Below are 22153 nucleotides of genomic sequence, written 5' to 3'. Positions count from 1 at the left end.
ACTGTTTTAAAGATTTGGCCTAAATAATTCTGGAGTGAATGAGCCTAAACATGATGACCGGACTAGTGACACCATATCACCTGCGACACTCACACACGCACGTATGACTTTGCCAGTTTCAGCTGAAACAATTTCAGTGTTTCAAACCATGTTCCAGAGTTTTTAGTTCACCGTTCATGAGGTTTCAAGAAGAAAATGAAAGACAGATCTGAATGTTTGAAAGTGTTTTGGAAAAACTCTGTAAAGATTAGATGAACAATACTCAAAGGATAAATTCAACTGTTTTATTTTGTTAGATAAGTTGAAAAAAAAGTTAAACAAGCAAGTAAATAACGAAACAAGGTAAAACGAAGTAAGTTCAAAAAGTTAACAAGTAAATAACGAAACAAGGTTAAATGAAGTAAGAGCAAAAAGTTTACAAGTAAATAACGAAACAAGGTTAAATGAAGTAAGAGCAAAAAGTTAACAAGTAAATAACGAAACAAGGTTAAATGAGGTAAGTTCAAAAAGTTAACAAGTAAATAACGAAACAAAGTTAAATGAAGTAAGAGCAAAAAGTTAACAAGTAAATAAAGAAACAAGGTTAAATGAAGTAAGAGCAAAAAGTTAACAAGTAAATAAAGAAACAAGGTAGAGGAGAGAAAACCCCAACAATCCCCTCTGAGCAAGCACTAGGCGACAGTGGGGAGGAAAAACTGCCTTTAAACGGGCAGAAACCTCCGGCAGAACCAGGCTCAGGAGGGGGCAGTCAACTGCCGGGACTGGTTGGGGGGGTGAACAGAGGTGGAGCAAGACGAGGCTACATCAGTTGAAGAAGCAGTATTGTCCCTCTACCGGAAAAAGCTGAAGAATCTTTTCTTCTTTTTCATGGACTTTTCCACGAGCGCCTTTTTGTCCAGGATGAGGGTTCTCAACTCATCGATGGTTTCTGTGTTTTGCCTCTCTAGTTTCTTGCATGTTTGTTCCACCTGTTCTAATGTTGCTTGTGTTTCTTTAAGCTTTTCTTTGAGCTCTTTGGATGTTGCCTCCTGTGTCAGCTTTGCCTTCTGCAGGTCTGCATTTCTCACTTGATCTTCTTTGTGCAGGCCTTCTAGCTGCTCATTTCTTTTCTGGATATCGCGGAGCGTACACTGCAGGTCCTCATGCGTTTTGTCTTGTTTTTGCTTTTGGGCCTGCATTTCTGTGTTTTCCCGCTTCAAGTTGTTGAATTCCAACAATATCCCCTTAATGAGCTCTGAGTTGTTTTTGGCCATGTGATCAATCTTTTTCTGCATGTGTGAGCATCGTTTTTCTAGTGTTTCCTTTTCTCCCTCCAGCTCACTTGTTTTGACCTTCAGTTCATCACAGAATCCTTGCAACTTTTGATTTTTACTCTCAAAGTCCTTGATAATGCACTTTTCTTCTGGCAGTCTTTCTTTCTGTTGCTCTTTCTCTTGAAGGAGGTCTTTATTTTGGACCAATGTTTGTTCCAACTCTGCCTTCACCATTCTGTACTTTTCCTGCATGCCTTGGAGCTCGCGCTGCAGGTCTTTTTGCTTTGTGTCCTGTTGTTCCTTCTGTTGGAGGACTTCTTTATTTTTTTCTTCAGCTTCATCAAGCTTTCTTTGGAGCAGGTGATTCATTTGGTCCATGTATTGCAGATCCCACTCCATTTTATCAATCGTCGCTTTCCTGCCTTGAAGCTGCTCGGACATTTCTTTAACTTCAGCGCTCTTTTTCTTGTTTTCTTTGATGAGGGATACAATCTGCTCTCTGGCTTGAGCAAACTTGATCCCCCAGCCCTCATTAATAATGTTGATGTCGGGCTGGCGCTGTAGTGTTTCTTCCAAGTGTTTGTTTTGTGCTTCCATCTGTAAGCACTTCTTCTCCAGGTGACATTTTTCTTCTTCAATTTGTCGAATTTTGTTCTGGAGATGGTTGTTTTCATTCCTACTCTCCTGTAATGCCCTTTGGATGGATAAGAGGCCATTTGGAGAAATTGGCCGGCCACGCGTGGAAGGAGAGGCGGCGAAATCTTTTTGTCTTGGTTGCCGTAATCTTGGATACATGTTGGCGTTTGTATCCGATGACTCTGAGAGGTTTCCAAATTTTTCTGTAGTGAACGTTTGAAGGCTGCAAACACAAAGGCTGCGAAGAAACGAACTGAAAATTGCTGTTTCTCACCCCTATTTATAGAAAAACTTCAAAGGATCCTTGTGACATCCTTGTGACATCCTTGTGACATCATCACTCCTAAGCCAATCAGATTGTCACATGACATTTTGGAATGTGGAATGGGGATATGTTTTTTTTTAAACAGTTTTCAAATGTAACTTAATATTTAAGTGTTTCTTACTTGACCCGCTTAGTTGATTAAAAAGTTAATTGCCACGAACACCCCTAATGTTATATAACAGACCACAGAAAAAAGACAGGTTTTTTTCTACGTGACAGAGCTATAATAAATGTTTTGTTTTTTTTAATTATCCTACTTTTTCTAAAAGGGAACATTATTTAAAGAAAATGTATTTAATTAAAAACTCTGTATTCATCTAAAGGGTATACCAAGAAGGGTGAGCTTCCTGCTTGAAAAGGAAATGACCAAAATAAATGTATTTCTCTGCAATTACAAACTCTGTGTAAACAGTCTTGGTGTCAAAATAAAGCTAACACTGGTGAGATGTCATCAGAGCTGTAAATATTACTGCAGATGTTACTATGTCAAAGTTACTGTGACTCAAACATAGAAAAAATGATTTTTTATTTCCCTCACCTAATTTTTAAAAGTATTTTATAGCATATAACACCTTTGAAAATATGCTTTGGTTCACATTTAACTCCAGAAAATCATAAATCAAAATATGGATATTACCTGTCCACAGATTCATGGTGCAGTAACTGCTCTTTTAACTGTCTGGTGTCTTTGCTTTGTTTGGTGTTTGTAGACATGGTTTACATGAGTTTTTAGCTGAGATTCAGAGGTTTCTGTGGACACTACTCATGTCAGCACTTATATTTCTGACCTCGTGTTATAATCGATTAAACGTGGTCTCCTCTCTTTTGCCCCCATTTTTGATGTTGTGGGTGCAAATGATCAGGCGTGACATTCTCATAATAAATCAGATAAAATACTGCAAAGAATTAATCCTGCATTTGTGTGATTGAAATGTGTGTGCAGTGACACTGTTTTAAAGATTTGGCCTAAATAATTCTGGAGTGAATGAGCCTAAACATGATGACTGGACTAGTGACACCATATCACCTGTGACACTCACACACGCACGTATGACTTTGCCAGTTTCAGCTGAAACAATTTCAGTGTTTCAAACCATGTTCCAGAGTTTTTAGTTCACCGTTCATGAGGTTTCAAGAAGAAAATGAAAGACAGATCTGAATGTTTGAAAGTGTTTTGGAAAACTCTGTAAAGATTAGATGAACAATACTCAAAGGATAAATTCAACTGTTTTATTTTGTTAGATAAGTTGAAAAAAAAAGTTAAACAAGCAAGTAAATAACGAAACAAGGTAAAACGAAGTAAGTTCAAAAAGTTAACAAGTAAATAACGAAACAAGGTTAAATGAGGTAAGTTCAAAAAGTTAACAAGTAAATAACGAAACAAGGTAAAACGAAGTAAGTTCAAAAAGTTAACAAGTAAATAACGAAACAAGGTTAAATGAGGTAAGAGCAAAAAGTTAACAAGTAAATAACGAAACAAGGTTAAATGAGGTAAGAGCAAAAAGTTAACAAGTAAATAACGAAACAAGGTTAAATGAGGTAAGTTCAAAAAGTTAACAAGTAAATAACGAAACAAGGTTAAATGAAGTAAGAGCAAAAAGTTAACAAGTAAATAACGAAACAAGGTTAAATGAGGTAAGTTCAAAAAGTTAACAAGTAAATAACGAAACAAGGTTAAATGAAGTAAGAGCAAAAAGTTAACAAGTAAATAAAGAAACAAGGTTAAATGAGGTAAGAGCAAAAAGTTAACAAGTAAATAAAGAAACAAGGTAGAGGAGAGAAAACCCCAACAATCCCCTCTGAGCAAGCACTAGGCGACAGTGGGGAGGAAAAACTGCCTTTAAACGGGCAGAAACCTCCGGCAGAACCAGGCTCAGGAGGGGGCAGTCAACTGCCGGGACTGGTTGGGGGGGTGAACAGAGGTGGAGCAAGACGAGGCTACATCAGTTGAAGAAGCAGTATTGTCCCTCTACCGGAAAAAGCTGAAGAATCTTTTCTTCTTTTTCATGGACTTTTCCACGAGCGCCTTTTTGTCCAGGATGAGGGTTCTCAACTCCTCGATGGTTTCTGTGTTTTGCCTCTCTAGTTTCTTGCATGTTTGTTCCACCTGTTCTAATGTTGCTTGTGTTTCTTTAAGCTTTTCTTTGAGGTCTTTGGATGTTGCCTCCTGTGTCAGCTTTGCCTTCTGCAGGTCTGCATTTCTCACTTGATCTTCTTTGTGCAGGCCTTCTAGCTGCTCATTTCTTTTCTGGATATCGCGGAGCGTACACTGCAGGTCCTCATGCGTTTTGTCTTGTTTTTGCTTTTGGGCCTGCATTGCTGTGTTTTCCCGCTTCAAGTTGTTGAATTCCAACAATATCCCCTTAATGAGCTCTGAGTTGTTTTTGGCCATGTGATCAATCTTTTTCTGCATGTGTGAGCATCGTTTTTCTAGTGTTTCCTTTTCTCCCTCCAGCTCACTTGTTTTGACCTTCAGTTCATCACAGAATCCTTGCAACTTTTGATTTTTACTCTCAAAGTCCTTGATAATGCACTTTTCTTCTGGCAGTCTTTCTTTCTGTTGCTCTTTCTCTTGAAGGAGGTCTTTATTTTGGACCAATGTTTGTTCCAACTCTGCCTTCACCATTCTGTACTTTTCCTGCATGCCTTGGAGCTCGCGCTGCAGGTCTTTTTGCTTTGTGTCCTGTTGTTCCTTCTGTTGGAGGACTTCTTTATTTTTTTCTTCAGCTTCATCAAGCTTTCTTTGGAGCAGGTGATTCATTTGGTCCATGTATTGCAGATCCCACTCCATTTTATCAATCATCGCTTTCCTGCCTTGAAGCTGCTCGGACATTTCTTTAACTTCAGCGCTCTTTTTCTTGTTTTCTTTGATGAGGGATACAATCTGCTCTCTGGCTTGAGCAAACTTGATCCCCCAGCCCTCATTAATAATGTTGATGTCGGGCTGGCGCTGTAGTGTTTCTTCCAAGTGTTTGTTTTGTGCTTCCATCTGTAAGCACTTCTTCTCCAGGTGACGTTTTTCTTCTTCAATTTGTCGAATTTTGTTCTGGAGATGGTTGTTTTCATTCTTACTCTCCTGTAATGCCCTTTGGATGGATAAGAGGCCATTTGGAGAAATTGGCCGGCCACGCGTGGAAGGAGAGGCGGCGAAATCTTTTTGTCTTGGTTGCCGTAATCTTGGATACATGTTGGCGTTTGTATCCGATGACTCTGAGAGGTTTCCAAATTTTTCTGTAGTGAACGTTTGAAGGCTGCAAACACAAAGGCTGCGAAGAAACGAACTGAAAATTGCTGTTTCTCACCCCTATTTATAGAAAAACTTCAAAGGATCCTTGTGACATCCTTGTGACATCCTTGTGACATCATCACTCCTAAGCCAATCAGATTGTCACATGACATTTTGGAATGTGGAATGGGGATATGTTTTTTTTTAAACAGTTTTCAAATGTAACTTAATATTTAAGTGTTTCTTACTTGACCCGCTTAGTCGATTAAAAAGTTAATTGCCACGAACACCCCTAATGTTATATAACAGACCACAGAAAAAAGACAGGTTTTTTTCTACGTGACAGAGCTATAATAAATGTTTTGTTTTTTTTAATTATCCTACTTTTTCTAAAAGGGAACATTATTTAAAGAAAATGTATTTAATTAAAAACTCTGTATTCATCTAAAGGGTATACCAAGAAGGGTGAGCTTCCTGCTTGAAAAGGAAATGACCAAAATAAATGTATTTCTCTGCAATTACAAACTCTATGTAAACAGTCTTGGTGTCAAAATAAAGCTAACACTGGTGAGATGTCATCAGAGCTGTAAATATTACTGCAGATGTTACTATGTCAAAGTTACTGTGACTCAAACATAGAAAAAATGATTTTTTATTTCCCTCACCTAATTTTTAAAAGTATTTTATAGCATATAACACCTTTGAAAATATGCTTTGGTTCACATTTAACTCCAGAAAATCATAAATCAAAATATGGATATTACCTGTCCACAGATTCATGGTGCAGTAACTGCTCTTTTAACTGTCTGGTGTCTTTGCTTTGTTTGGTGTTTGTAGACATGGTTTACATGAGTTTTTAGCTGAGATTCAGAGGTTTCTGTGGACACTTCTCATGTCAGCACTTATATTTCTGACCTCGTGTTATAATCGATTAAACGTGGTCTCCTCCCTTTTCCCCCCATTTCTCTGGGCATGTGTGCTTAACTAGTTAAAATAACAAACATCTGTCTCCTATTTTTGTGTCACAAAAATTATTAATTATTATTAATGATTAAAGACTTATTAATTTGTGCAGTTTTCTTGTTTTGTGTGGTTGTTGTTTTTTGTCAAGTGGAGATGAATATCTTTAAGTTGATTTGTTCACATTTGCACATCTTTCTGTTTTTAGAGAAATATGTGTTTTGAGTTTGTACACTATATGCATATAAATCAACCATTTCCTTTTTCAGTGTTTTCGTGTGGTGCATTTTTCTCTGTTTTAACAAAAGGAGAACAAAGGACTTTTAAGTCGACCTAAGATGATTTGTTTCAATTTTTACATGGTCTTATTGAGGTAATGCAAATTGAAACATTCATTCTTTTTTTGGTAATGTACTGGAAAAGCTTGATAATGGACTTTGAAAGTGCGTAAAAATTACTTAAATTTGAAAAATGCGTCTGAACCATGCATACGGTATATTTACCTCACAGGTTTTTGCTGTTTCTGTTTATTAAAACCAAGAATCTTCTTTTTGCCAGGTTGATCATGTAGATAAGAGTGGCCAGTGTGCTCTGGTCCATGCTGCCCTACGAGGACACCTTGAGATTATCCAGTACCTGCTGGAGCTAGAATGGAGTGCTGAGGGGCAGCAGCAGGACTGCTCTCTGAAGAGCAAAGCTCTGCAGCAGGCTTTGATTGCAGCCTCGAGCATGGGGCACACACAGGTCTGACTGACACACATGCATGTATTTTACCAGATCCATAGACATAAATGCCCTTTTTTTTGTACTGTTTCTCGCTACAAAAGAAAGAAAACATGGATGTACAAAAAACATACTTTAAGCCACACAGGATCCTGGTTTTTCCAGTTTTAATAGTGAGACAAGACCTTTTCTTTCTTGCATGGTTTCACAACAGCCTTCACAAAGAATTTCTGATTTATTTTTTTTAAAGATCAGAAGGAACTATAGATATATAAAATAAAAATGAGCACACAGCGTTCTCTGTGAATATGACTCAAAGCCAGAAGTACTGTTCAGAATTGCATGTAGATTCACAATCGATAACAGTGCAGCGCCTTCAGCTGCCCCGGTGAGATGTAGACTCAAGGTTTAGTTTGGCTCCCTCGTTAGCTGGAATTGGCTCCCAAGGCCTGGATTAGAATAACATAACTGGGCCAAGTGAAGTCAACCTGCATGCAGAAAAGACCCTTTTAAAGTTCAACTATTTGAATGCGCGTTTTTGTTAATGTTTTTTAAGATTAGCATTTTGTATACTGTAACCTCTCAAAGGTTTATTTGATTATTTTTTTTTTCTGCTGAAACAGCATGTCATTAATCTAAGTTTCTTTTTTGGCAGGTTGTGAGAGGCTTGCTGGCGTTGAATAATGAGCACGCTGTGCAAATTGATAGTCATGACACACTGTGGGGAGAGACAGGTATGTTCTCATCAATCTTTTTGCATTACACGGCTCTTTTGTACTATCACCAGCTGTTTTTGCATTCTGAACCACACTGCTGTAATTGAATGCTGCAGTGGAAAGTCCTGTATCTGTGCTCTCCACAGTAATGCTCTCTGTTTGATGCAGAGGTCGCTCAACCCAAATGTGGGTGCATTTTAATGGCTGTTGTAAGTCCTCCTGTGCTGTACTTTCTGGTAAAAGCATTACTTACTCTTGTCGTGTAGCTTTCTGCTTGGAATTCAGTCCACACAGTATTTTCCTTTTTTTTTTTAGAAAAATTGTCCCACTGAATTTTAGGAACAGTATTCCCTCTGTGCTTTATGTTAAAACAACAGCGTCGACTCCACAGTTGGTTTCATACGCTGCTAGTCCCACTCAGATTTAGAATGAGTAGTAGTTCCTGTTTTGTTTTTCCTGAAAGGATTATTTTGGACTTTTTAAAAGTTTGTCCTTCCCTCTGTGGGACAGTTTGTTTTCATTTGAAAGTGATTGAGGAGTCAAAGCAAAAAGCCATGTGGTGCTGCAGGAAACGGCATGAAGTCGGAAAAGCAGAAGGTGGCTGTCAGATTTAAGACGGGTTACTTGAAGGTTGTCTGACAGAAATGATACAGCAGACTGCAAGGCTGCATTGGCCGGGAAGCGTTCATGCATCATAATTTTTAGCCATTAAAGCATTACTACTTTGTCTTTAATGCAGTATTTTAACGGTAACTCATTACTTTTGCTGAACTCAGTAATCGCATTAGAGTGAGTACTTAATCATGTTATTACTTGTGTTCCACGAGTCTTCAATCTGAATAATGGCAGGGAAAAAAATCATTAAACATACAATTTCATCACGTGCACAGCATGGTAAATGGCCTGTATTTATATAGCGCTTTACTAGTCCTTAAGGACCCCAAAGCGCTTTACATATCCAGTCATCCACACATTCACACACTGGTGATGGCAAGCTACATTGTAGCCACAGCCACCCTGGGGCGCACTGACAGAGGCACTGACAGCAACCACCTGACGCCATTTTTAAAATACGAGACGAAAAAGATTGTCTTCAGTTTTTAAGTGTTTGACGTTTTTCGAATGTCTATAATCTGTGATGGAGAAAGGGAAAAATTTTATGTACTACATAAGATTTCTATTTTATGTCACAGTGCAGAGATCCAGATGTTCAATACAGATGGTTAAAAAGCACAGCTATGCTTTATTTTTCATTGATCCTAGTAATACTTGTGATGCATTATGTAAGAATGAGACACATGTGGTGTTAGAGCTTCAATATTCCTCACAATCATTAGTGCAGGTTGTGTTAAAACATTGGCCACATTTTTGTCATCATCATTATGAACATCTGCCCTGAGAGTCAAGTGTCCAGATAGCATTAGACAACAGTATTAGTTGTCGCTGCAGTCATAGTAGAATATGTATAAAGAAGAATTCTCTTTGTGTGTCTCTCAACTCTAACCCAGCAGGATTTAGCATTCAAAGTTGGCTGCTTTAAGAATGTAGGTCAGCTTCTTAGTGGAGAGGTTGTCCAAAGTGTGGCTAACTGCTGCTTGTTCTCTGTTAAATGACTGCTTCAGATGATTTTGCAGTGCTGGCCTGGGACAAAGATCTTTCCCTCTGAAATATAGATTAGATCTGCTTGGAGCAAAGTAAAATCCAATAGTACACGTGGCTTTCCAGTATTTGACTTTCAGCTCTTTTTAACAAAGTGGATGTTTAATCATTGCTATCACCTCACCTCTTCCTTCTAAAGTAATAACATAGTGGGTCACAGGTGGCAGTAGTCAGAGCTGTGGCTCCGCTGACCTGAAACACAGTGAGTCTTAACCCCTTGACCTGACCTTGAATTAACATATTTTTGCACCCACCTGGCACTCATTAAAACTGTGATCCTGGCTCATCTGTATTCAAGGGGATTAAATCTGTAAACAACAGTAAACACAGTTATGACCACAATGTAGATTTGTCTGCACTCAGTCATGCTTGGGGGGGAAAAAAATGAATAAAAAAAGCTGGAATTTTGCTGCAGACATAAATTGAATATTTAGTGGTGGAGTGGCTGCACTGTCTAGAAATGACTAGATACAAACACCAGAAATGATTAGCGATGAAGCAATATTTGAAATCCCTTTGCTGCTATTCAGCTGCAGGTTTATTAATCCAATTGTTGTGCTGTGATACAGAGAAGATGGAAAGCGAAAAAGAAAATTCAGAAATATCCCCTTGAAAACCAGCCTTTTGTCGTTGCCTCAGAAACGCTCCTCTCATAACGATGTGTGAAATGTTATAGCGTGTTTAAAATTCATCGGAGTATTACATCTCACTGCAAATAGACCTGCTGTCTCTTGTGTTTAAATAGAAGAAGATTTGATTGTACATCTGTGCAAACTCTATCTTTTAAAGTCCCCTCTTAGGATGCAATAAACCTCCCTGTTATGCAAAGAAAGGCAATTTACCTGCAAAGAGTCATTCTAGTTGTTGTAAGCATGACTGGCTTGTGGCAAAGAGCCACAGCATTGTTGTTTTGCATAAAAGCAATTTTTGTTACATATTTTGGTCTTTTTCTATAATTGCAAATGAAGTAGATACTACCGTTTATTTGGGAAGTGAACCCCCAGTTCCTTGGGTGAAAATCTTGCAAGATCCTTTCATCCACCATGATGTTGTCCCTATGTCGACTTTATTTAAATACTTTTTTGTCTAGCACAAGCTTTAGTATTTTGTGGTCTTAGTCCCTGAATTGCAAAGCTATGATCAAACAGCAGGATTCTTGACCCCAGAGGAAGATGTTGAAGGGGCAAAGCGACAAGGACAATATCAGTTATCCAAGAATCAGGAAGTTTGGTTTACTTAAAGAAATACAGCCGGGAATTAAGCTACACTTTCAAGCTCGGTCTTCATGAAGAAATTGTAATCATTTGAGTAAAGTGAATTCATTTTCATGTTCAAGAATTTGAAAATAATTGAGCTTTGTGACACAGCATGTCATCCTGCTGGAAGCAGTGTGATCATAAAGGGATGGTCAGCAGTAATACTCATGTTTGCCGTGTCGTTACTCATGTACGGTGGGTTGGGTCTCACCATTACACCACCAGCAGCTTAAACTGTTGATACAAGAATGGATGCATTCTTGTTGTTTATGCCAAATTGTGACCCTGTCGTCTGAACGTTGCAGCAGAACCAATTTTAGTGAGAATCTTGAACCTCTGTTTCCTGTTCTTAGCTGGCACATAGTGTGGTTTTCTGCTGCTGTAGCCCATCTGCTTCAAGGTTTGACACGGTGTGTGTGTTTAAAGATGCTCTTCTGCATACCTTGGTTTTAAGGGGTGGTTATTTGAGTTGCAGCTGCCTTCAACAAGCTGTTGAACAGGCAAAACCAAGTGATAATTGTTCAAAACCATTGTCTGGATTGTCTTTCATCATTTTCCTGCAACCGTGTTTTTTTCTTAAATTGACAGTCTGTCAGGTTTTTTTAATGAAACTCTGAACAGTTCTTGTTCTGAAACTATTACAGGCACAAGCATGGACAAACTGAAATATTCCTTACTGTGGTTAGAAAGGCATTTGGCATTGTTTTGAGAAAAAATTTTAAAAAAAAAGAGTTCCAGCTTTTTTCTTTCTTTTTTTTTTTTTTATCTGCAAAGCTTTGCTTAAAATGTCAGGTCACGACCTCTCTGTTGTTGGTGTGTCTTGAGCTCTGCCAGCCTGGTTGCAGAATAGGGCTATTATACGTTTACCTAGTCTATCAAAGTGATTTAAAGACGCTTTGAAGGTGGCTTGTAGGTGGTCTGCACGGATAGGAAGAGGAGAGGTGAAATGCAGGAGAGCTGAGATGAATAGCTTTCAAAACACAAGATAAGGAAGGATATCTTTGCAAGTCGCTCTAAAACAATAAAAGTTAGAAAAGGAGCTCCTTATTCTGTGAGTAGGAATGTTGATAATCTTCTGTAGAAGCTCTTACTTTGAAGGTTCGAATAAATGCCCTCATCAATATATGGAAAGGTCTCTGAGGATGAAGAACTTCTAAGAATAACGTGTAAAAACATGAAGAGTGCAGCTCTTGAGCTGCTGATTATATGTTCATTGTAGGCCACTACCATCCCCACTCTGGCTAACGCCGCTCCCTTGAGAACAAGCACAGCCTAAGTTTAGTTCCTTAGAGTCATTGTTCTGCTCTGTGCCGTGTGAGAGGATATCCATATTTTGAGCAGATGGAGGCTGGGATTGGTTGGCTCTGATGACTGTTCATCCAGATGGATGATGTCAGAGAGACAAGAAGGCTTAGCGGCACCTTAAATCTTTGTGAGAGCAAAGCTGCTCCGATTCTTAACGTTGGATCCCTCTTTGTTTGGATAACCAGCACTCATTTAAGACCAGTCCATCTGCTGACGAACTGTAAGCATCCAACACTTGAAGAATCTCTTTTCTTTACAAGCATCAATTAATACAGCGTTTGAGTTCCTTTTCTTTAAAATTAATTGGCTAATTCCAGTTAATCTCGGTTTGAGGAAGATACAAAACGTAAACAAGAACGGGCATTTAACACAGTTGCTGGATTTTTCTTGTCTAATGTTTGTCTGCTGATGCATGAAATGACTGAATTCTCATCTCTTTGTCCAAGGCCGGGGGAACTTGAGGCAGGAATTTAATGAGTTTAATAAGCATAAACATAATTATCTGATTTAAAGTCAATTAGTAGCACGCTGCAGCTTACACTCCTTATTTTTCCAGAGATTCTGGAGTCACTGTTTCTATCTGAGCCGTACACAGTACTTCAAGGGTACTAAAGACATTGGATGCCTCTTTATTAGCAGCAAACAACACTGTGTACTGGACACATTTTGTTCGCTTTCAAAGTGTTTCTTTTACGATATATTAATAAGTAAATGTGTCTGAAGAAGTGCCTGTGTCCCCTTTCCTCACTTTAGCCTTGACGGCTGCAGCCGGTCGTGGCAAGATGGAGGTATGCAGCTTTCTGTTGGAGCAGGGGGCGGTGGTGCAGCAGGTCAACAGGCGGGGGGTGTCTCCTCTCTTCTGCGCGGTCAGACAAGGACACTGGCAGGTGAGAGTTTCTGAGTGGTTACAAATAACAACACTGCTTCCAACTACAGTTACACAGTGGCATCTTTCTCCAAACGTGTGGCATTTGATTGCATTATGTGTCCTGCCCTCACAGTCTCCTGCTTTCTTAAATAACGCTGCGCGTGAGCTCTGTATAGCTGAACCTTATTCGCCTGTGTGTTAGATTGCAGAGCTGCTGCTACAGAATGGTGCTGACATTAACATCAGTGACAAGCAGGGCAGGACCCTGCTCATGGTGGCCGCTTGTGAGGGTCACCTGAGTACTGTGGAGTTTCTGCTTTCTAAAGGTGAGCGGTGCACCAAAGCATCATATGCCAGTTAGCTAGTTGTAGTCAACAGTGTGTTCATATGAAACAACTGTTTGTTTGTTTTTTCCATTGGTCTTAAAGGTGCATCTTTAACGTCGATGGACAAGGAGGGACTGACGCCCCTGAGCTGGGCATGTTTAAAAGGACATAAGAATGTGGTGCAGTTTTTGGTAGAGAAGGGTGCGGTCATCGACCACACGGACAAAAACGGACGAACTCCACTGGACCTCGCTGCCTTCTATGGAGACGCAGAGATTGTGAGTGAAATTGTTTTAAATTTGCTGAAACACACACACCCCCTCCAATATCCTTAGAGACACAAAAACACCACACGTCCCAATCTTTATTTAGCCTTAATTAACATTCCACTAAGGTTATTGAACACATACTGTTGTGAGTTAGCTGCACTCTTGACTGTGGATGCATTGTTCATGTTTTCTTAACCATCTGTGGCCTCCTATAGGTCCAGTATTTGGTGGAAAGAGGAGCAGTGATAGAGCATGTGGACCACAGTGGGATGAGGCCTCTGGACCGGGCCATAGGTTGTAGGAACACGTCAGTGGTGGTGACTCTATTAAAGAAAGGAGCAAAGCTGGGTAAGAACTCTTAAAAAATGCCTTGACTAAGGGTGAAACTGCTTAAAGCTGTATTTTGTATATTTATTACCAACATGTCAAATTGAGACTAGTGAGTGAGGGAAACCAGTACCAGTTTGTACAACCCTCTTTGGACAGCTTTACGCCTGTGGTTTCTACAAAGTGCCCGCAGAGTACTGTCACATCTCAGTAAACACAGAAAGACAGTATTTTGTTACGTTTCTATGTCGGGTTTGTTTCTGCCCTCTTCTGTATCTCATGGTACTAAATACAATCAGACAAAATTTGTGGAATGTCGTGGGAAAACTGTTTCCATTCCTGCTTTTCACTCACTGTGGGCGTGCGTGCGTGTGTGTACCCTAACTATAAAGAGTATGTCGGTCCCATTTCTCCCTGATGAGCTGCTTGGCTAATTTAAGAATGTGACTTATCACCCAAATGACATTCATAAAGCTACATTTCTGCAGCTTATCTTCAGCGCACTCTGCTGTCTTGGAGAAAAAAAATAGAGCTGAACCTTTAAATTTTCCTCGGCGCAGTCAGCGTGCATTTACTGATGAAAATGTGACATCATTTCAACTTAAGTGAGCCATAATTGTATATTGTCACACTGCACTTTGTAACACAATTTGCTTTCGCTTCAAATAACAACCCTTCCTGTCGCATGACCTCTCTTCTCTTCCTCCTAACTGTTAACTGGCCTCAATAAACTTAAGGCTACAGAACGTCTCCTTATGATCGATCAGGTACAATCTTTAGGTAACTTTACCTTGTACCAAATTAAAGAGAATACGATGTCCGTCTGTTCAAGCTGAAAACGGCACCATGAATTGCCTTCTGCTTCCGCAGGGAACGCTGCTTGGGCCATGGCTACTTCAAAGCCTGACATCCTCATCATCCTCCTTCAGAAGCTGATGGAGGAAGGAAACCTGCTTTACAAGGTATCTGAAATAGAAACTGATTCCTCTCGACAGTAAAGATGATTTTCCTGTTTTAATGAAATGCTTAAAAAAAACACAGACATGGCTCCTCCAATCTTTTTTATAAAAAGGAGTGGAGAAGGATGGTTTTTTCTTGCTTAGATAAATGTAGACAATGAATCGATGTGCATGTTTCATAGCACTCAACAAAGGTGCCGTGATCGATGTCTGACATTTAACAGATTGAGTTTGCAGCAGAAAGGACAAACCTGTCATGTGTAACTTGTTAGTGTGTGTGTGTGTGTGTGCGCGTCTTATCTGAGCTTGTCTGTTTGTTGTATGTGTGATTGATGAGAAGGGAGGACTTGAGCCAGAGAACAGCTATTGTGGGAGTATCTGGTGGATGCCTTGGCCTGCTTCTCTCCCCTACATTATTCCGCTTTTCCTTTGGTTCTCTCCTCTTCCTCACCACGTGTTTGCCCTTCATGTGTCCTGCAGAAAGGGAAGATGAAAGAGGCAGCCCAGAGGTACCAGTACGCCCTGAGGAAGTTTCCCAGAGAAGGCTTCGGTGATGAACTGAAGGCATTTAAAGACCTGAGGGTCTCCCTGTACCTCAATCTCTCCCGCTGTCGCAGGAAAACCAATGTACGTCTCTCAAGAGACTTTGATTTCTTCTTCATTCATATTTATTTATGAATGTGTAATAATATTGTTATTGATATACTGTGCAAATGTCGTGAACCCTTAATCGATATTTCAATTTTGGGCTCAAATCAATGTAAAGATATCTGTGGGAGGTCAGGATATTTGTAAAACACAGTGAAAGCTGGGTCGTGGTTTAGGGCTGGATTTCAGTCAGTATTTTCTTGTCACAACAAGTTTTCATCCACCATGTAAACCATGGCAGCACCCTGATTTTTTTTTAGCATGACAATGATCCCAAACAACTTACTAGTGCAGTAAAAGCATGCCTGGACAGAAAAAGAAACACCCAGTGGAACTCAATCAGTCATGGACTGGCCTCCACAGAGCCCAGACCTCAACAAGACTGAAGCAGCGTGGGATCATCTTGACAGAGAATGGACCAAAAGTCAACCAACATGCAAAGAAGAGCTTTGAATGATCTTCAAGAAGCCTGGAAACTGCATTCTTCAACACAACTTGAACCTAAGAAAGTTCAGGCTGTGTCGAAGAATAAAGGTGGTCACACCAAATGTTGACTTCAATGCTTGTTTCCTTGTGTAGTTGCACATGTTTCAATCAATGTGCACATTTCTCTATTAAACTATTAAAAATAATAATAATAAGGCCCCACTCAAGACCTTTGCACAGTATTGTATGCATATATTACTGTATAGAAAGGAAAGGAGGAAATCTGTGACTCTGCTGTGGTTTGAGTATGTGCAGACACAAGAAGGCTTGTTAGTGTTTAGCTGGTAACATGGGTGGTAGGGGTGGGAGAAGGGTGCAGATGTGCTCGGTAGGTGACTCAGACCCAGACAGTTCTAATGTCAGCTTCTCCGCTCACTCATGTTTTACAGAATGATGGAGTAATATTTAAGCTGGGATGTGCATTTTGAAAATGACACCAAAGAAAGCATCATGAAAATGTGAACATATGAAAGGTTTTGGGTTATTTTCCCCCCAGATAATAGTTTCTGCAGATTTAGTTTTGTTTACAGTCCAAAGCCCAAGTCTAGCAGGAAGACGTTTGTAGTGAGCCAGCTGTTTGTGCAATTACATGCCGCAAGCAAGAAGATATGAGGGAAACAGGCGGCACAAGGTTGTGTGTTTTCTACAATAAACTAACTACCTGGGGTGCCTGCCAGGCATTTTATCACTTCACATGGGGAGTATAAAGTGTGAGAGAGATGTTGCGTGGATCGCAGTCAGCCGTCATATAGTGTTTGGAAACATTGTTTGTGTGTGTGATACAAAACAGACAAAAAGGGGAAAAAATGCACTCAAAGCAAGAAAACTGTGACATAAAATGAAGTAAGTCACAGATGTTCTACTCTGTGACAGGAACTAAGTAGTGTATACTGGTTTCCATTATCACTATAGCAAGAAGAGAATAACAACTGGTTCAAAATCATTTATCCGTTTTGTTTTTTTGCCTCGGCTGTAGGATTTTGGGATGGCTGAGGAGTTTGCAACAAAAGCGCTGGAGCTGAAACCCAAATCCTATGAGGCCTACTATGCCCGTGCCAGAGCTAAAAGAAGCAGCAGGTAAGCGGTTCAGTAACTCCAGACCAGCGTTGTGTTGATGTTTTTATTTTATTTATGCCTCGGGTTACAATGCCTCTCTCCATTCACAGGCAGTTTACAGCAGCCTTAGCTGACTTACATGAAGCAGCCAAGCTGTGTCCCAATAACCGGGAAATCCGCCGTCTGCTGGCTCGAGTGGAGGACGAATGTAAACAGATGCAGCGAACTCAGACCAAAGGAGGCCTCGGTGGGGCTGCAGCTGCATCCAGCCAGGCATCAGGAGGCCACGAGTCTGACCAGGAGCAAGACGAAGGGCAGGACGACCCCTCAGAGCACAGCCTTGCTAGGAGTGTAGAAGGCCAAAGAGATATTCTTGAAGAGGAGGAAGAGGAGGAGGATGCCATGCAGCATGACAGGACAGGTGAAGCCTGCTGGTCCCAGAGCAGTTACTCTTTTAACAAAGTCTTACCCTCTGAGTCAGCGGCTGCCAGCATCAGTGTGGGACACCAGAATCAGAGTCTGAGCCCCAGCTCACCCCCAGGCCCCAGCAGGCTTCCTCCTCACAGGTACCCTCGTGAGCACCGGGATGCCCTGCCTCAACAGGGGCTGGTCCTGCAGCCAACCAAGCAAGCCCAAATTGTCAAGACCAATCAGCACATGAGTTCCATGCAGACCGGGGGAGGAGCCGTGGGGGGTCGCTCGGCAGGGGCCAAATCTCAGTACGCTCCCTCCAGTCCGTTACCCAGCCGACACATGTCCAGCATGCTGAAGCCGGGCCCAGGTATCGACATCGGCCCTCTGCCCACCCCAGCTGACGAGCCCATGTATGGGAACCGCATGTTGCTGGCAGCTGCCTCCTCTTCCATAGGTCACAGTTGTGAAAGTGAGAGTCTCCACTCCTCTCAAGCCTCTTACTCATCCTGCAGCAACTCTAAAGGTCTGGGCCAAGACAGGCTGTCTGCCCACTCCGCATCGTCCTTGGATGGCTTGGCCTGCTCTGGTCCTGGATTCCAGGGGAATCACTCAGAGTCTGGAAAGGAAGGGATGTGCGCTGCAGCGGGATCTCAGGGAGGCGGTGGCAGCAGCAGCATGCGTGTGTCTAGTTCCACCAGCAGCCTGGCATCAAGCAGCAGCCTGTCAGACAGCGGCAAGCTAGGTCCTGACGTTCGCACCAAGATCACTGACAAAACAAAGCACAGCCAACAGGGCAGCGCCGCAGCCGAGTACAAACCCAGGCCCTTCATGGGCATAACCGACAAGACAGCCCGTTTTCAGCAACAGCAGCAGCAGCAGATTCAACAGCAGCAGCACCACGGCTTGCAGAGTCACCCGAGCCTGCAGTCTATCGGTCGCAGCTGGCTGAACCACTCCTCCGACGGCCTCGTGTGTCACAACATGTCGACAATGGGCCTGCAATCTGTCGACGGCAAAACGGCGAGCTCATACCAGGAGCAGCACAAACCTCCACCACCTCAGGGTGGTATGGCGATGAGTAGCTTACAAAATGGCATGCATGCCAAGGAATTTGCAGAGAAGTTCTGCCAAGCTGCCAACTGTTACAAAGAGTCCAAGCCAGCACTGGCTATGCCACACACGTTAATGGACAGTAAGCCTAAGCAGCCTGGCCTAGCTCGAGATAATCCTGCCATTCACGTAGCTTCAATGAAACCAAAGCGATCATTTATAGAGTCGAATGTGTAGACAAGCGTCTTTTATCTCTCTTACAATCCTTAACGCACACGCGCACAGACACAAGGAAAAATCTAAAGTGAGAGGGACTTGTTTCATATTTTTTAACCAACCCCAGAGTGCAGTCTGACGTTAAGTCTTATAAGGAGTACAGTTTGCAAGCTGTTTGTTTTCCCGGGAATTCAGGCACCGAGCAGTGTGCAGAAGGCTCCAAATTTTTACTCGTCCCAATCTGCCGCTTCTGGCTGTCAGCTTTTGTTACATGACATGTCCGTCGTCGTTCAGCCAGGCTGGAGACAAAGCACTGAAGGAAGTATCCAGACATGTACTCTACAGTCCTGATCAACAAAACGGTGGCAATGAGCACTTTACACAGTTAGCAAGTGCTTAAACAACATATTCAGTTACAGCTTAATGTTATTACAGAGTAATTCATTTACGTCCATGGTGCTGAGAGCAAAGAAATACGGTCTCTTTAAAAATGATTGAGAACCCTTTGTTTTCTGCACACTTTGCTGCAATTGCTTTTAATTCAATTTGAATCAAATTGTCATTTTACACTCAGTAGCCCAAAAATGACAAAGTGCAAACACATTTGCTGAGTTCTTTGTAATTTCATTGAAAATCAGACACCGAAGCCTCTCATTCATCTGTTTAAATTTGCAAAAGAGCAAAGTGTGCACAAAATAAATGGATGTGAAGGAAGACGTAGTCCCCGGTGAAACGTTCAGAGGGTTTAAGGGACGGGCATTCCTGTGTTTTACGAAGGACGTTATAGATCCTCATGTTGTGTATATTATATAAATATGTACTTTTCCTTCTTTTCAGTGAAGGTCCATGTTAAGTGTATTGACAAGTTCCGACTTGTGTATCTCGAGTTTTAGGCACAATGTTGTTCAAATGGTGTTAAAGGTTCTAAAACAAAAAACAAAAAAGCATTTGTTAAATATGTTTGTACATTATATAAAATCACCATTAACACTGAATTGAATTCCTTTCTGTATCTGCTTGTTGTTGCTGTCTAGTTTAATTTATTTACAGCGCCAATGGCTTGGTTAATTGTAAAAGCAATATATTTTATATAGTTATTTTTGCACAGCTACTAAGACATTTTATGATTCTCAGTGTTGAGATTTAAGTGCATGCTTCAATTGCAGTTTATATTACAGAGTGGAAAAAAGTCTATAAAAGCAGAAAAATGGTTTGGGGACTCAGTGCCATCAGTTCTATTTTATTATGTACATTAAATGCAATTGTTGCCATGTTTTCAGTATTGTGAGCTTTATTAGCTGTGATCACATACTGTAATTGAACGTTTTTGCCATAGCTACCATGGGAGAGAGAAATAAAGACCCACTGAGGAAACAAAATTGCTCTGTTCACTTTTATCCTTTGGGCTGATTTGGTGAAGCATCGGTCATAAAGATCTACAGGAGTGTAAACATAACTCTACCATGTGGTCACAGTTGAAAGCAGTTCAGCAGATTAACATAGCTCAACTTGTCCTGGTTGCACTATACACGCCATTTTCCACATACATTAGCCAAAGAATTAAAAGCTACTAGAGCCAGTGAGACTATTTCCATAGAAGCTGAAGATTTTTCCTCTTCTGAATTTCTGCTGTATTTGCTTTAGAAGCTCCACACTTTATCAGCCTAATCAAAAACTGAAGCTGCACACGGGAAATAAGCCAGTGTACGGTGTTGAATGAGGACACTGAATTTAAAGATAAGGTATAGAAAACTGTTGCAAAACAGATTCTTCAGGACGGTAAGTTTCTTCTTCGTGCATTCTTTTATTGCAGCATGTAAGATTTTAGCAGTGCTCTAATTGGAAGCTATTGTACACAAATAGTAATTGAACATTCATATATTCCTTTCAAAGTATTTCTTTTTATATGTGGAGTAAATTTAGTGAAATATCTCTGAAATGCAATGTATTTACATGGAGCTAGGATTAGCTTAGCTTTACCTGTAATGTGTCAGTGTCCATCAAGTGTGTCATAGATGCGTGCGTAGGACTGGTGTATGTAATGTTAGAATAAAAAAAGAATTTTTAAAAGACAGGGTGGGAACCTAACTAGAAAACAATTGCCGGTTTCCCAGTGATGGTCTTAAATTGTGCCGATTGCAAGCAACTGGCAACCAGCCGGTGTTGTGCCAAAAAGTGATTGTCTGCCAAAAACTGATTTCCAGTGTTTCTGTGTATTTTTTATGTGTAATATCTTTACGTATGTTCGTAAATAGACTTCGGTGAACAGGGGATACAAAGGGGTTACATAAAGAATTAAAAAATTATCTGTTTTTTAAGTATCTTTACAACTTGTACTTACATTATAACCAATCCGGTCCTTTATCCCCACTTAAAATATTTTTACAGAACTATTGTAATATTTGCTGCCATTTCTGCTGTCCTGTTGGGCAACTTACTCTTACAAAATACATTTTTAATGTTAATGAGATTTTTTTTACTGCATAAATAAAGGTTATATAAAAGTCGCTGCCAAAAACTGATTGCGGCTTGTATCTTGCTACACGAATGTTGTTTGTGGCTCAAGATGACTTTATGTCATCCATAAGGGATGCATTTGACATATGTTTAACATATTATAGCCCAACAAGTTACTTATAGCACTTTAAATATGAGCAATCGCTTTTTGGCAAATACCGGAAATCGGTTTTTGGCAGACAATCACTTTTTGGCACAACACCGGTCGCTCAGAGATTGAGAGCGTTGCATGTAGGGCTGAACGATTATGGAAAATAATCTAATTGCGATTTTTTGCCCCAATATTGCGATTGCGATGCGATTATTTTTTTAAGGTCTTTGTCTTCTGTATTATTAAACAAAGACAAGCAATACATCATATAGTATGGCCAATACTATATTACATTAATTTTAAACTGTTCTTTCCTGGAAGACAGACCTCTGTTATGATGACATGAGGTGATGCATGAATTGATGACTGACATTTTTATTTAACTTCTTCAATCACAACAGTATATTTGAACATACACAATAGTTTATTTTTAGCTTACAAACATCTGAGGATAAAGTGCTGACAAGGAACCCTGGTGTAAACATTAAAATGAAAGTCAGTACAATGTGCAGATTGCAGAAATATACATTAAAAAAAATCAGTGGCTTTACCACACTCAGTTTTTCGACATCTGTGAACTACTAGACAGTCATTCAATTAAAAAATAATATTAAATAAATAAAACTAATAAATAAAAAATACACACATCTTACTGATCTCTGCAGTCAGTAACATTACACATAAAGTGCAAACATAATAGCAATTGTATAAACACACACACAAACCTTTAAAATTTAAAGGCGTGAAATTGGACGGTCTAGTTCTGATTAGCGTCACCGCTGTCTCGGTGGAGTTTAATAAACTCAGCCGTCTGCTTCTTGCTATCTAAAATATAACCAGACACTGGCGTAAATTCTCGACTGTCTC

At 40.4% G+C, this 22153-nt stretch overlaps 1 protein-coding gene across 6 annotated transcripts in view; it reads left to right on the top strand.

Moving 5' to 3' along the window:
* tanc1b (tetratricopeptide repeat, ankyrin repeat and coiled-coil containing 1b) overlaps positions 1–20057 on the top strand; it is a 120503-nt gene extending 100446 nt beyond the window's left edge. For 4 of the 6 annotated variants that reach the window (XM_080290933.1, XM_080290932.1, XM_080290929.1 and 1 more), the window contains 11 exons: positions 6959–7144; positions 7779–7857; positions 12813–12946; positions 13130–13253; positions 13356–13531; positions 13738–13870; positions 14587–14616; positions 14720–14811; positions 15289–15435; positions 16919–17019; positions 17109–20057. In XM_080290933.1, the coding sequence (XP_080147059.1) occupies positions 6959–7144; positions 7779–7857; positions 12813–12946; positions 13130–13253; positions 13356–13531; positions 13738–13870; positions 14587–14616; positions 14720–14811; positions 15289–15435; positions 16919–17019; positions 17109–18699 (2793 nt within the window). In that variant the 3' untranslated portion in view covers positions 18700–20057. The remainder of the gene's footprint in view (positions 1–6958; positions 7145–7778; positions 7858–12812; positions 12947–13129; positions 13254–13355; positions 13532–13737; positions 13871–14586; positions 14617–14719; positions 14812–15288; positions 15436–16918; positions 17020–17108) is intronic. The other 2 variants (XM_080290931.1, XM_080290934.1) reach the window with 2 other exon arrangements.
* The last annotated feature ends 2096 nt before the right edge of the window (positions 20058–22153 follow it).

This window comes from Astatotilapia calliptera, chromosome 16, assembly GCF_964374335.1.
Source record: "Astatotilapia calliptera chromosome 16, fAstCal68.1, whole genome shotgun sequence".
NCBI lineage: Eukaryota > Metazoa > Chordata > Actinopteri > Cichliformes > Cichlidae > Astatotilapia > Astatotilapia calliptera.
This window is presented reverse-complemented; position numbering and strand designations above follow the sequence as displayed.